Here is a 15,111-nt window from a genome sequence, read left to right as displayed (position 1 = left end):
AAACAACCAAAGTAAAGCTAGCATCAAGTTGACAGAAAAATGCCAGCAAGCCCTCCCAAGAAGAACCCAATAGGTAGGGCTTTCCCCACTGAACTGCCCCTTCCCCCTAAACAATCACCCCCATGAGGCCCCACTGTCTTCAGATGCCTGGCTGGGCAAAAGAACAAGCCTTATCGCATACCCTAAATCCCAGAGTGTATCAAACCAAGGACAGAAGCTTGGTGAAAAATGCTCTGCAACCAGCATCCTCTGTTAAATGAAGGGAATCCAGCTTGAGCACCTCTGCTGATTATACCTGTGGCCGTATGTTATGGGAAGTTAGGGTAACCAGATGTCCCGATTTTATAGGGACAGTCCCGATTTTTGGAGCTTTTTCTTATATAGGCTCCTATTACCCCCTCATTCCCTGTCCCGATTTTTCACACTTGCTATCTGGTCACCCTGTGGGAAGTGGGGTGGTCTTTTCTGTAGGCAGGTCCCAAGCCATTTAAGGCTTTAGAGGTTAAACGCTCTAGTCTATTTAAATCATTGGATTGTGGGTGGAGCCCACCAGAAGACAAATGACCTTGCCCTCTCAGATGAAGGAGAGGGCTCTGGACTATTGAATCCTGGAAAGAGGTGGCATGAGCCCACCAGAAAGAAAGGTCCATCCCCCCTCAGGGGAGGGGTCTCTGGACTGACAGCACTGGAGACTGAAGTCTTATGTTTATCCACACAACGGATACAGCCTGGGCAATGAGGGAGCAAGCCTCCCCACCTCCCCTTCCACAACCGATGAGAGATTTTGGGAGAGAGACAACTAAACACAAATAAGCAATGGGGAACAGATAACAGAAGAACAAGAGTGTGGGAAGGGATGTTAGGAAGAACAACAATGAGAGCAGAAGAGAGCAGAGCAAGAAGAAAGTAAAGAGGAAGGACAATAGAGAGCAAAGGAGAGTGGACAAGACCCAAAAATGTTTCGTAGTTAAGATATGAAACAAGGAGGGAATGTTACCTGGTTTGTTAGAAAGAACAGGAGAAACAGGACGAGAAAGAATAAAAAAAATAAATAGAGAGACAGTAAAATGAAAATAACCAGAAAAGAGAGAGTATAAAGAGAGTGGTGGAAGAAACACGAAGAGGGAGCAAAGGAATGGGAAAATGGAAGACTAGACAAGAAAACATACTTGATCCATTTAGGTTGGAGATATTTTACTCTGTTTTATTTGGGACAGAGGCAAAGATTAAAAAAATATAAAAGTTAGTGACTTGAAGAGGAAAACAGAAAAAGGGCAGTAAATGGGCTCCGTTTGCCAGCTATCATCCTGCAGGGAGATAGATTGCTCTTCCTAGCCCCAAAGATACTAGCAGCCCAACAGCTGGTCACCCAGCAAGGCATCCTGATTCCAGACAGAAAAGGTGAAAGCAAAGAGGCATCTTTCCTTGGTATCTGCCTATTTTTGCATGCTAGCTATTCTGGACACTTAAATTAATGATCAATGTAAGTAAACTCTGGATAATCATGCTCATTTAGAATTTGGTTGCCAGCGACTTGTTTTAAAAAAAAATCACTTTCCTTTTTCAGAGAAACATTGAAGTTGCAGGGTCGTTCTTTCCCCTTGTTTGCTGTGTATTTAGGACGTACACAAAATTTAGGGTCTGGATTCTAGGGTATTGTGACCTGGTATGGTACTATGTGTATGTATATATAGCTCTCTCGCTCTCTCTCACACCCACCCCCCAACTCTTCTTCTATGGCATGTGTTCACATGGTGGCAGGAGAGATGCACTGGCTCCCTGCTCAGAGACTCTCTTTGAATGCTATCTATATGCTTAAGGCATCAAATTATGCGTTCAGATATCTGTACATAGCTCCCATTGACCTGAGGGCAGGGTGGATAAAAATCAATGATTTTTTACAATATTTTTTTTTTGGGGGGGGAGATTTTTTAATTTAAATCCAATTTTCTGACATTTGTTATTTAAAACATAATACATTTTTCTTCTTAAAAATAAACCTGTTTAAAATGAAACCTGAGCTTAATACAAAATATATTGAGGCTTTATTTATTATAGTCTCTTAAAACATTTAAATAAAACTAAATCCACGAGTCTCTATTAAAAGCTTTGAGTTAGAGCCTGCTTTTCGATATAAAGAAAGAATCGGGGAAATAACATCTAACTTTTGAGGTCAAGCTTTATAAATATGGCACAGTGGGTCAGCCTAAATATCTCAGGAGACTGTCTCATTTTCAAGAGACTTAGAAAAGTAGGAACTTAAACTCCAGTCCCTTTTACTTACGAATATTTGAAAATTTTTCCAGGCTGACCTGGGTTTTTCTGACTACAGTTAATCCCTCTGTTTAGTAAACCTTTTAGTTGTTAATGTTAGACGTGTTTTGATAAGAGAAGATTATGTAGCCAAAACTTTAAGATTGTTTTGTTTAATTTTAATTTGATAAGCTTGATATGCTATTTTGTGGGTTTAATTAAATTCCAGTTACTATCCTAATATTGCTTGACACAAATCATAAACAAAAAGTTAATTATCTAGTAAATAAGCAGGATATCAGTCACCATTTCTAACATACCAAAAATGTACAATTAATAAGAATCTGAAAATGTTAAGCTATATAATTGCTTAAATAAATGTATATAGTTATAGGGTACTCTCCTATATATAAATGTATATACACCTCTACCCCCATATAACGCTGTCCGCGGGAGCCAAAAAATCTTACCACATTATAGGTGAAACCATGTTATATCGAACTTGTTTTGATCCGCTGGAGCATGCAGCCCCGCTCCCCCGGAACACTGCTTTACCGCGTTATATCCGAATTCGTGTTATATTGGGTCAGAGGTGTAGTTACATAATAAAAAGAAGTATCAAATCTATATTAAAAGCTCTATTTAGTTATTAATCAATGAGAATGCACCCTTTCTTTAGAAAATAACCAAAGTAGAGATGGAAAAGTTGATTAAAATGGATGATTTAAATTGAGGCTTTCCACTTGGTGGTTTAAATAATTTTTTTAATCACTGATTTAAATCTCCTGGATTTTAGTCAATCCACCCTGCTTGGGGGGTAGCTTTTTTCTAGCTATATCCCCAAAGAATACTTTGTCTGTGTTATTTGCCAGCTATATATAATATATATTATATATATTTGCCAGACCCACCGCACCATCTTGGAATGTATTGCTACAGCTCCTCATTCTACAGCAGCCCTTAGTACAACTATAAATAGAACTACCAAAACAGCTAAATATTTGAATTTGCAGCTATAGTATAAACATGTGATATCAGGTTTCTGCCTTCAGGGAAACCCTAAAAAGAAACGCACCTTCAACCCCTGAGTTTTTACACTGCATTAGGATTCACAAAGCATTTGTGTCCTAACAACAAAACATTTCTGTGGTGTTCAGGGAACTGTAAATAATTTATCTGTACTGAAATCACAGCTTTAGAACTGTGACGGGTACAGCAGCTTATCATATTGCCCAAAAAGTGTTTGATTAATAACAAATCATTTATTTTCCAAGCAGCTGATTTGTGTTCTATAAGTTTCATTTTGTTTTTTCTCCCACTGGAAGTGAGGGGAGAGAAAGTGAGGATGAAGGATCTTCTGAAATTCTAATGCAGCCATTTGTATGTTTGTGAGTATCATCTACACACTCAACCTCTTCTCTTCCAAGGCCTTGTACCACCCTTCAGCTTCCAAACTGACAAGTGGGATCGCTGTGGCACAAACAAGGCCCCTCCTTCTTCCCACTATTAAAGAAGCCTCCCTTGACAGCACTCCTAGGCTCCAGCCTGTCTTTTATAGAAAGATATAATACATTGGATTTTTTGTTTTACTTTAAGAGGAAAAAAGAACATAATTTATGTTGCACTTACTGAGTTCGGCAATGCTTCCCACCCGGGTAGCGAGCAAGGATTGCTCTATGGTCCTTAATTCTGATTGGCTAAACATCTGTACTTCGCCTGGCTTATTTGACCTTTGCTGGTCTTTGTGAAGGTTCAGACTGTCCGGCAGGCAGAGAACACCTAGAGTTAATGAAAGAGAGAGAGAAAAGAAAAGATCATGATCATTTTAGTCACTATGGACAGTTGCTGTCACAGTCAGACCTTGCTGTGTATGTTTCAAGACCATGTGTTTGGAGCTCAAAAGATATCTATTTTTTTTATAAAACAAACACATATAATATAAATATAACACAATATTGCAGCTGAGTCAGATACTCAAAAATGTCCCTCATTAACTTTTCAGAATACCCTTAAGTCTCTCATGCTGTCATTGTCCATTCTGGGGATAACTTTTATAGGAAAGTCAAGTAGAATTTTACAGAGATGAAGTCAAGAGTGTTCCAGAAATATTAAGCAGAGCTCTATAGAAATTACTTTTAAACTAGCTAAATTCAATAGAAAATTCCATCTATAGACTTCTGTAGGTTAGTATAAAAACCTCTATACAGAAAGGTTATTTTCTATAAAATATTATAGGACCTTCCTATAAGGAAAATTTCATTTCTAGCTGTCAAAACAATGTACAGCATCAAGATGTCTGCAACGACATCTAGAAACTTATTGCATTTGTTCCGCAAATGTAACTCCTGGCTGTTGAACTGTTTTAAGTTTTGAACCTCTGCCTATAATGCAGAAGCAGCACAAGACTAGTTTAACTGTAATGCACTTTCTCTGAGGTGAATAAAGCCGCCGGACTGTCCTACCAAATGGATTAACTCATATATACATTCATTCAGACACAACAGTAACATTCTAAAAGCATATCTAATCACTCAAGCACATGTTTATAATTTGAACATCATTTTCATACTACAGAACAGAACTTATTAAATGCCGAACACTCAATCTCAAACCATAGATATTAGTGACATCGAAGTGTAGTTAAGGCAGAAACAATTCTCCCTTTTTTGAGGTATGTGAACAGTGCACCATGTGCCTTGATGTCAACAGTATTACATTCCATGAGGCAAATTCACCCTTGGCATAAGCAGACACAGCTCCATTGAAGTCACCTCAACTAAAGTCAATGGAGTTGTACTTGCTTATGCCAAGGATAAATGTGGCCCCATGTCTACCTGTGCAATTTGCACAGCTTTGATGCCTCTGTGGTAAAAAAGCAGATGTTGAAAAATATGAACAAAAAATGGTGCTTGTGAAAGGTGAAGGACTGATAACCCTGCAGACCAACCAGACATTACAAAACAAGTACAGGAACAGGCACAGCCCCCCACCAGCCCACTAATGTACCCCAAGACTTTCCTTGAGGAAGAGGGAATAATTCAGTTTCCCTGTCTCATTAGATACTTGGCCTCTCCCTGATGCGAATGCTACTAATCTACCAATGAACATCAACTGAGGAGCTATTTGTAAAGTGGTTACCTCTGAGACTCTTAAACAACAAACTAATTTCACAAAGGCCACCAACCAGCCATCCGAGGGTAGTGATTTTTGGCCATTGCTGACCTGAGTGGGAGTCAAGCCAATGACCTAGAACTGAAAGATTCCATGAAAAATATCCGTAAAAACAAAAACAAAATAAATACCTTTCTACCTCTCTAGACTCTCCCTTTTTCCCTCAGCAGAGCTAGGAGGACTGCTGCAGAGATGTCTCATACAGACCACCATTCTAGCCACACCCTTGCACAATACTGCGATATTAATAAGCACCTAATTAAGCTCACACACACAAAAGATACCCAGGCACTTCAAGCTCAGTAAAAGTTAACTGAAAATGTCACCATTTCACTCTTTGACAAGTTGGTAATAATAAAAATGTCTAACATTTATATAGCACCTTTCCTCCCAAGCGGTCTGGAAAATACTTCAGAAACAACATTTAGCTCTCTTGAAATGCAGCCGCCTGCGTGGTGGAGAGTGGCCACAGATCAACACACAGCATGCTGCTGAGCTGTTTGGAGAGGGGTCATTTCGGAACAAAGTCCATACTTCTATGAAAAGTGCCCTGGGTTGTTAATGGCCATGCAGACCAGAATCTCTGTTTTAAAGTCTAGTCTGAAAATAAAAGGATGCCACACAATAAAAAAAAAATGAGGAGGGGGGCAGTTTCCGCTAAATTGGTGTGCCACAGAATCATGAAATGAAGGGATGAAAATGACTCTCTGAGTCAAGTATTCAGGCATTACACATCATGCGAAAATTTTCTCTACTTCATTCCCACATGAGTTTTATCTAACCTATTTCTGAATGCCTGCTCCAGTGACAGTGCCTCAGTTCCCTCCATTGGTCTATTCTAGTATTAACTGTTTTAGTGGTGAGTCCAGAATGGTGCAGTCTCTGCCAAAATGTGGTTGCATCAATGCTACGTATAGCAGTTATTACTTTCCTAGCTTTACAAGAGAATCCTCTGTACAAGATGTATAGCCAGAGAATGTCACTGGCTATTTTTGCAACAACATCTCATAGTACGCATAGGACTTATTTAATATTCACTGTACCCTCTAAGTCTTTTCCCTACCTTCCCATTGCGATCTGTATTCTTTATGACAGTGGATTGTGATGATGATTTAAATATTTCAGCAGTGCACTAGATGCTTTACAGAGAAAAATGAGAAAATGGACAGTTCTTGCACCAAAGAGCTTACCGACCAAGGAGACCACAAGAAAGGGGATAGGAAGCAAGAAATGCAGTGCAACTGAACAGTGAAGTTTTGCAAGTGTCTTGTTAGTTCCAAATTGTCTTGGATTTTTCTCACACCCCTCACCCCCAGCTTAGAATAGGTGAGGTTTGTTAAAAAAGCCTATTGTAGAGTGGCCCTAAAATCCTGAATCAGGGAGGGGACAGACCTGACTGAAAGGATTCAGGTTCATATCACATGGATCTTCTTTTGGGGAAGGAAAGATGAGAGCATAGAATCTCCTTGATGAGCTGGGAACCAGCGTACTGGATTCTCGGAAAGAGGAACCTATGCAAGAAGGTTTTAAATGAGCCCAGAGTGGAACACAGTCACAGTAAGGAGGTAGGATGAAATCCTGGCTCCACTGAAGTCAATGCCAAAACTTACACTGATTTGAATGGGGACAGAATTTCACTCATAGTGCCCAGAAAGACAAATAAGGCATATTATGAGGGAAGGACACAGGAAAGAGATACAAAATAATACCAAATTGGCATCTAGGAAGTACAGTCAGAACTGATAGCAAAAGTAAAGCAACTGAATGAGAGCAGGAGAAACCAAAAGAGGAGGGCAAAAGATTGGGGATACAATATTGGGATTGAAGGTCCTGTCTACATTGGCTTTAAAACAGAGTTTAAATACATTTTAAACTCAGTTCCAAAGAAACCGTGTTCAAACAACATCAACCCACAACCGACACACAAAAAAATATATGCTATGGTAGTCTGTTTAAACATGGTGATATCAAGTATGGCTCTCATTCTGGTGTTGTCCGTGCCATAATGACACCATACACAGGAGCAGACTGTCACTACAAAAGAGTATGACTTGTTTAGCAGAGCAAAGTGAAAGAGTGAGACATCTGGAGTGACAGTGGGGGGAAGAGAGAGAATTAAAGAGCAATAAAGAAAGGAGACAAAGAAAAGAAACAAGATAAAATCAGGTTTAAAAATCCTTTTGTGACTGGCTTATTTAAATACCTGATGTACTACAGTACTCAATATTTATATTCTGTAGCTACAGAAGGCGTTGAGAAGTACAGCTTTGCTTTTTAAAATGCAGAACAGCCAGCACATTTTAATAAGTATTCTCTCTAGTGAATCTTTTCCATTTATTGAGAATATACTCTGCAGTCTTAATGCAGGTGTGTATAATTATAAAAGCAAATTTTGGAGAAAAATATCCTGCCTAAAAGAGATGTATAATTGGTCTGTTATTACAGGATAATACAGTCTATTAGCTTTTGAAAACACTAACTAGAGTGTAAACAATTCTTGTGGCATCATCAAAAAATCTTGTTACATTATTTAATGTATCATAACATTGTAGCCCTGCAAATAACCTTAAAGTGAAAATAATATCATACACTGATTCTTTTCCCTCAGTGAAAACATACATCAATTAAATTGGGTAGGAGAAGAAATTTAGGTAGAAGAAATGTTGGTTTAAATTAGCTATACAAAGAAGATTGAAATAGTTTTTAAAATTATATTATACATACAAGGGAGTATTGTTGAGCAATGAAAGGCAAGAATCAGGAAACAGGGATTTTATTCTCAACTCTGTGTCTGGCTTGCTTTGTGACTTCAGTCAACCCATTTAACCTCTGTCTGTCATAATTTCCTTGTAAAATCCTATTCATTAATCAGTCTGATTCATTAATGCTTGGAAAACATTTTGAGATGCTTGGATGGAAGGTGCAATGGAAAAGCAAAATGTATTGTTGTTGAAAGATTTAGCAAACTGTAAGACATATAGTGTCAGAAGGCTCTACTTTGGTTTGAGATTAGCCAAGATATGCAACAGCCAAATATTTGATATTTGCACTGCCAGTTTAGAAACTGAAATTGACCACAGTGGGGAACATATGGAGTGGATGGTAGCTCACTGCACCTGGGGATCCACCAAACAGGCAATAGAGAGAGAGCAGTGGAAGTAGAAAGGAGCAGGGCATCTTCCATACACTGCTATATGTTCTCCAGGGGTCCAAGCAGAAACAGGCCTTTGATGATGCACCACAAACACCCTCAGGGGAATTTTTATGCAACCATTGCGGAGAGTGAAAACAATGTATGTCTCCTGAGCTGTGATGTCTTGGAGAATGGGGGAGCCACACCCACGCCCTTCAGACAGATGCTTCTGCCTTTTCTGTGGGTATCCCAAGATAAATGTCAATGTCAGGACACCTGTGGAATATGGGGGCTGAATCCCCTGCCCTTTACTTAGGGAAGGGGGCTTCATTCCACATGTACCTTTCTACATTAATATCATAAAAGATCATATTTCCACAATCTCCTACCTATGAAAACTGAAATTTCACTCCATTTTGTTAAGCATGAATCAGGAATTTGGAGACATTTTCAACAAAATTTCCACTCATCTCATATACCCATGCAAGCACATCACAAGTGGAGCATTGGCAGATTGTATGCAGTGTAGTTGTAGCTGTGTCAGTCCCAGGATATTAGAGAGACAAGGTGGGTGAGGTCATATCTTTTATTGTACCAACTTTTGTTAGTGAGAGAGACAAGCTTTAAAGCTACACAGAGCCCTTCTGGGAGATTGTTAGTTTTATTGTTTAACATAATCCAGTACATATGTACAAAGTGCATTTTGTAAACACTTATAATTTGACCAGATCAAATCTGTTTTTCACCAGATTATCGAAAGGCAAATCTATGACCTCCACACTATGAATACACCAGCTTTCAAGTTTCAATCATCTTCCCTAGGAGCTGTTTAAAAAATATGTGACATTATTTGACAGGAGGTGTCTGGTGCAGTGAAGCAAAGATTGGTATAATTTTCACTCTCTGTTAAATGGCACTAGACTAGGGAGACTGTGAATAGAAACTGCATGCAGTTCTTAGTATCACAGTACCAGAAAAACATTGATGAACTGAAGGGAATTTTGAGAAGGGGAACAAAGTGGTTAATAGGCTGTAGGCATTGGTTATGCAGAAAGATTACAAGAACTAAGGCTTTCCAAAATATAGTTTGGCTATGTGATGACTAAAGACAACCTGGTAACCTATTTACAAGTATTGGAAGAGCATAAATACCAAAGAGGGAAAGGAATATTTAGAATGGTCCTCATCAATATAACTATGAATAATAATATGAAACCACACAAGGACAATTTAAGTTAAACATCAGGAAATATTTCCTAACAATAAGGCCTAAGATACAGTGAGTTAGTAGAATTTCTGTTGCTTGAGTCATTCAAAATTACAAAGAACATGATGATTTGTTATTGTAGGGAACAGCCCTGTCAGCTGCTGCTAGGAGGACACGATGATTTAACAGGTTTTTAAAAAATGTGTAATTTCATTCATTCATTACCATCAATCCCCTAGAACAGGGGCAGGCAAACTTTTTGGCCAGAGGGACACATCAGGTTTCGGAAATTGTATGGAGGGCTGTTAGGGGAAGGGCAATGGCCCGGCCCCCACCTTGACCTCTGCCCCATCCACACTCCTGCTCCCTGTTCCCTGACTGCCCCAGGAACCCCCACCCCGACTGGCCCCCGATACCCCATTCAACCCCTCCTCTCATTTCTGACTGCTCTCCCTCTAGATAAGATGTGATATATCGATCCCCAAAAAATCAATCGCTACCCGCCGATACGGCGAGTAGTCTGGACACACCTGAAGCATGACTTGGAAGGGACATGCTACACTCCCTTCCTTGTGAACTACTTAACCTCTGCTGCCAACATCATTTTGGACTTCTTGAAACAAGCAGAGACTGAGTATTTTATTTACAAATGTATGACAGTGAAATAAACCCTGTACGTTGCAACCATCCCCCTTCTGTACATACATACATAATGCATTTTTATGGGACTTTTAAAATATCTGCCAAGTACCTAGTGTCTGAAATGATCCTTTTAACAAGGTGCTGTAAATATATTTGTATACCTGTGAAATGCTCATCATAACAACATGTGTTCCTTTATTCATCTAGGTGTATTTGGCTTTTTGGCACATGCATTGTTCATGGGATCCCTCGACTCAACATGACCACAGTTTCAGTACTGCTGGGGTCTACTCAGCCTTTCTTTATTCCAAAGTAGCTACAAGGAATACCATGCAGTTTGCCGGGTGAAAGTGTTTCACCCTTTAAAAAAATAATAATAAAGGGTCTTTCTGCTCTGCATTATCATTAAAAGACTCTGGCACTTTTCACAAACAGGAGAAGTGGAGTCTTTGGCTAAATTTTTTCCTTTGACTTTTGGGCATCTTCAACTGTTGTATGTCTGTGAGAAATACATAACAGAACAAATACATGAGGCTTAGCTGAAATGTTGGCTACTTTCAAACTGCAACCAAATGCAGTCCATACATTCCAAAGGTGTCCATCATGTGAGCAGATGAAATAGGATTGTGAAGAATGTGATGATAATTCTGTGGTCCACAGAACAGTCATGCCAGAAAGATAGATAATGCTCAGGTCAATCAATATATGACACACTTATAGGTATTCAACACAAACACATAAAACGTTTAAACTTCCAAAGATAGGTGTAAATGATAGACTGGGAGGTGACAAGACAGTTGTGGGAAGGTAGATACTTCTTGTATGATTTATAAAGCACCTTTTACCTACACCAAGGTGTTGTACAAAGTACTGTAGGCACCACACAATGCAACAATAAATGTAAAAGAATTAAAGAAAACAAAATGCTTCCTTCATACTTTTAAAATATTGAGTCATTGATACTGAAATTTTGCGGAAGGGACTTCCACATCAGCTTGAGGTCAGATGTGCAAGAGCCTTGTATCTGAACAATGCACAGTGCACTGACAGAAAAGCAACTTATAGATCCCAATGTAGGAAAACATAGGGATTTAGGGAGGGCCCTTAAGCACGTGCTTAGCTTTAAGCATTGAAATCAATGGGAATTAAATACATGTTTAATGTGAAGCATGTGCCTATGTGCTTTCCTGAATTGGGCAATAAGTAGCATCCAGAACCTAAAAGACATGGAGACTTAGATATGAACAAAAAAAATGTACAGCTGTTAAATAACATAATGCTCCAGAGGTAAAATGTTAGCAATGCTGAAGTCAATGACAAAAATCTCATTGACTTCAATAGGGCCAGAATTTTACTCCCAATGCTGAGAATTCTAGGTGATGCTGAGTGTGCTGAGACCCCCAGATAAAAGGTAAGCTATTAATCAACAAAAGGAACCAGAAGTTTCACCCAACTGTCTGAAAAGGTGAATATCAGCTGTTGCTTTGGTTAACTACTCCACCCTTTCCAAATGAGTCTGTAAAATTATGAAGGCCTGACTGTTAACGCCCAGACTTATTGAAATTCAAGAAATATAATATTTGTAGAAACATACAGGGATATTTATTTGCCTTAGAGTGGTATTCCATTACCTCAGTTGTCTAGTATGCGTTCACTTACCATCATGATGAGGTCACTATAAATACCTAGATAGGACAGATCTGGCTGATTATGATCTGGTTGATTCAACTGTTATAATCTATCTCTGAAAAGATTTCTGTAAAATTCTGGGATTCTCAAATCCCAGATCAACCCATTAGCAGCATGTCTATCAATAACTGCTGGTAGGTTGTGCATTACAAGTCCCTGCTTCAAGTTCAATTAAGTTTCTCATTTGAAGAGGAGTGTTTATAAATCCAATGGCAGTTTTCACTTGCAAATGATTTAGCTCAGGTTTGGATGGTTGCACTGACTACTGATATGCTGTCCTTGGGTCCCAATTCAGCCAACTAGTTAAGCATATACTCATCTTAGTAAAGAGCATAGCCTACCTAAAAAGTACTTAAAGAAGGAACTAAATACTGTTAAAAAAATCTGATTGGCTTGAGCAGAAATCACTTGTTAATATCATGGATTTATTGGTCCAGGCCTCTGATAGGGATAGCTAAAATTAATCAGTTCTGTCCCTACCAGTAAGTGTCAGAACATATCTAGTAGAATTCTTACAACTAAGACTCATAGAGTTTAAGGCCAGAAGGGACCACCAGATCACCTAGTCTGACCTCCTGTATAACACAGGCCACCAACACCACCCAGCACCCATACACTAACCACAGCAACCAAAATTAGAACAAAGTATTACAGTGCACAGGATACTAAACTACTATGCCACAGGCAGAGAACAGCAGGGACCAAGGCACACCAATGCCAGATGCCTCTGCAATGGCAGTGAATTGATTAAATTAGAGATATCCATATTCTCCTGGTGAGTGACACCCTCACCATCTGACTTGGGGGGAAATTTCTTTCCAGGCCCAATTCCACATACAGTGATCAGTTACACACCCTCAGCATGTGAGCAAGAACCAGACAACCAGGCACCTTATGTAACCACTGAATAAAAACGTATAAAAAGAGAAGTTTCATAATATCTCTAGGAGTATTTCAGACTCGGTGGTCAAAAAAATGGTTAACCAAAACCTCATTTTTACAAAATAATTTAAATGCAATGGAGCTGATTAAAAAAATCCCATGTACAACAGTACAACAAAACGTTACTGTACTATATTTTTGCTAACTTAATGGCTACCAATGTAATTTATCAACTTTTTAAAAGAAGACATTTAACTTGTTCTCTTTGATCCTTGCAGCGTTTCTTTGCAAAGTTCTTATTTCTAAGCTCTGGATTTTACACATACAGAGATGCAATTTTATTCTTCAAAAAATAAAGCTAATTTATTTTCTGAAAATTATACCAGCAATTTTTTCCAGACAGTAAAACTTGCACTTACATATTTAATTTTTGCAAAGGTAAAAGGTTAAATCTGGTTATATACAAAGTCAACTATATAACCACATTTGACCTTCTACCTATATCGATAAAGTTAGATTGACCTTTTCATACACATCTCTCTCTAAATATATTACACTCAAAAAACAATGTCTAACGAACATTAAGGTTGCAAAGTCAAAAGTTAGGAAATGCCAGAATTAAGGCTGCCTGTGCACCATTATTTCAACCCCCTTCTACGTATGTATCATGATACAGTCTTTAATTACATGATAACACACTATTTTTACATAGGACCCCTGTCTCATTCAGCGCAGAGATGGTGCTCAAATAATGAACAGCTATTCAATATTATGTTTTCTCCTCACTCTTCAACGTGTGGCCCTGGGCCTTATTTACTGTACACTGTTCAAACCTTGCTCTGAAGTCAGAATTACTAATTTCCTCCTGGGCTTTTCTATGGCTTTCATCACTACAGTATCTGAGTGCTTCACAAACATTAGTTAATTTTTTCCACATCATCTCTGTGAGATGAGATGTGGTATTATCCCCATTTTACAGATGGGGAACTGAGGCACAAAGTAATTAAGGTAAAAAGTTTCCACTAATTTTCAGTGCACAATTTCAGACCCCTAAGACTGATTTTTCAGAGTACCAAGCACTGCACAACTGTATGTGTTCATAGCACAGCCCCCACTATCTTCAGCTGCGAGTGCTCAGCACTTCTACACATCAGACCTCAAGATCTCAAGTTGGATGCCCAGGAAATCAGAAAACATGCAATTTGTGATCACCTGTGAAAAGTCTGGTTTAAGTGACTTGACTAGCATTACATAGGAGCTCTGTGGCAGACGCAGTGATAGAATCCAATTCCCAAAGCAACATTCAACTACCTTACTGAATCACCTGCCTCAGTCACTACTAGGCAGGCCATTTGTCTGGTTTTAAGATGGACAGTCCTGTTTTTGTTTAGTTTGTCCCCTGTCTGGTATTGATACAAAATCAGACATAGTTTTGTCCAGAATCACATGCAGAGGATTCCATGGTTCACAGCATGCTGCTTTGCCCCCACTGGCATGAACTCACACACAGTGTGTGCGCAAGATCACTCTGACAAGGGCAGGATGGCATGCTCTGCAAAATGGCACATGGTAAACTGACAGGGGCAGGGTCATATAGGTGGGGAGAGGGACAACCAATCAGATGTGTCCTGCATTCTGGGGATGCGTCAGTGGCCAACCTGTTCACACCTTCTAACTTCTGCAACAAATGAAGCAGGGGGTCCCACAGACAACAGTCTCCTTCACTATGCAACCACGATTCACTCCCAGAGTAGATCCATCCTATGCACTGTATTAGGTAAGGGTCCTGTGGGGAAAAATTAGTATGTGATCATGCTGCTAAGGACTGCATCAGAATGCACACTCGCAAAGGGGCCAAATTAAGATTGCACAGACACCTTAATTCTGGCATCTCCTAACTTTTCACTGCTTTACATTAAAAGAACATTAAGTGTGCAAAGTCAGGAGGGTTGTGTTTGTGTAATTCCCTAGGTTTTTTAAAAGGCAAACTGAAAAAGCCCAGAAATTCTATCATGTAGCATCACACTGACACCCACATGGTTCATCAGCAGGGTTGGAAAAGACGGTTACTCACCTTTGTAACTGTTGTTCTTCGAGATGTGTTGCTCACATCCATTCCAGTTAGGTGTGCGCG

At 39.2% G+C, this 15,111-nt stretch overlaps 1 protein-coding gene across 1 annotated transcript in view; it reads right to left on the bottom strand.

Annotated features, from left to right (window-relative positions):
- Window positions 1-15,111, bottom strand: part of BTBD11 (BTB domain containing 11) — a 331,313-nt gene that overhangs the window by 117,257 nt on the left and 198,945 nt on the right. Inside the window, 1 exon segment of the mRNA XM_030545135.1 lies at window positions 3,883-4,032. Within this exon segment, the coding sequence (XP_030400995.1) occupies window positions 3,883-4,032 (150 nt within the window).

Source organism: Gopherus evgoodei, chromosome 1, assembly GCF_007399415.2.
Source record: "Gopherus evgoodei ecotype Sinaloan lineage chromosome 1, rGopEvg1_v1.p, whole genome shotgun sequence".
NCBI classification, from domain to species: Eukaryota; Metazoa; Chordata; order Testudines; family Testudinidae; genus Gopherus; species Gopherus evgoodei.
Note: the sequence above shows the minus strand (reverse complement) of the source record. Positions and strands in the feature narration are given on the sequence as shown.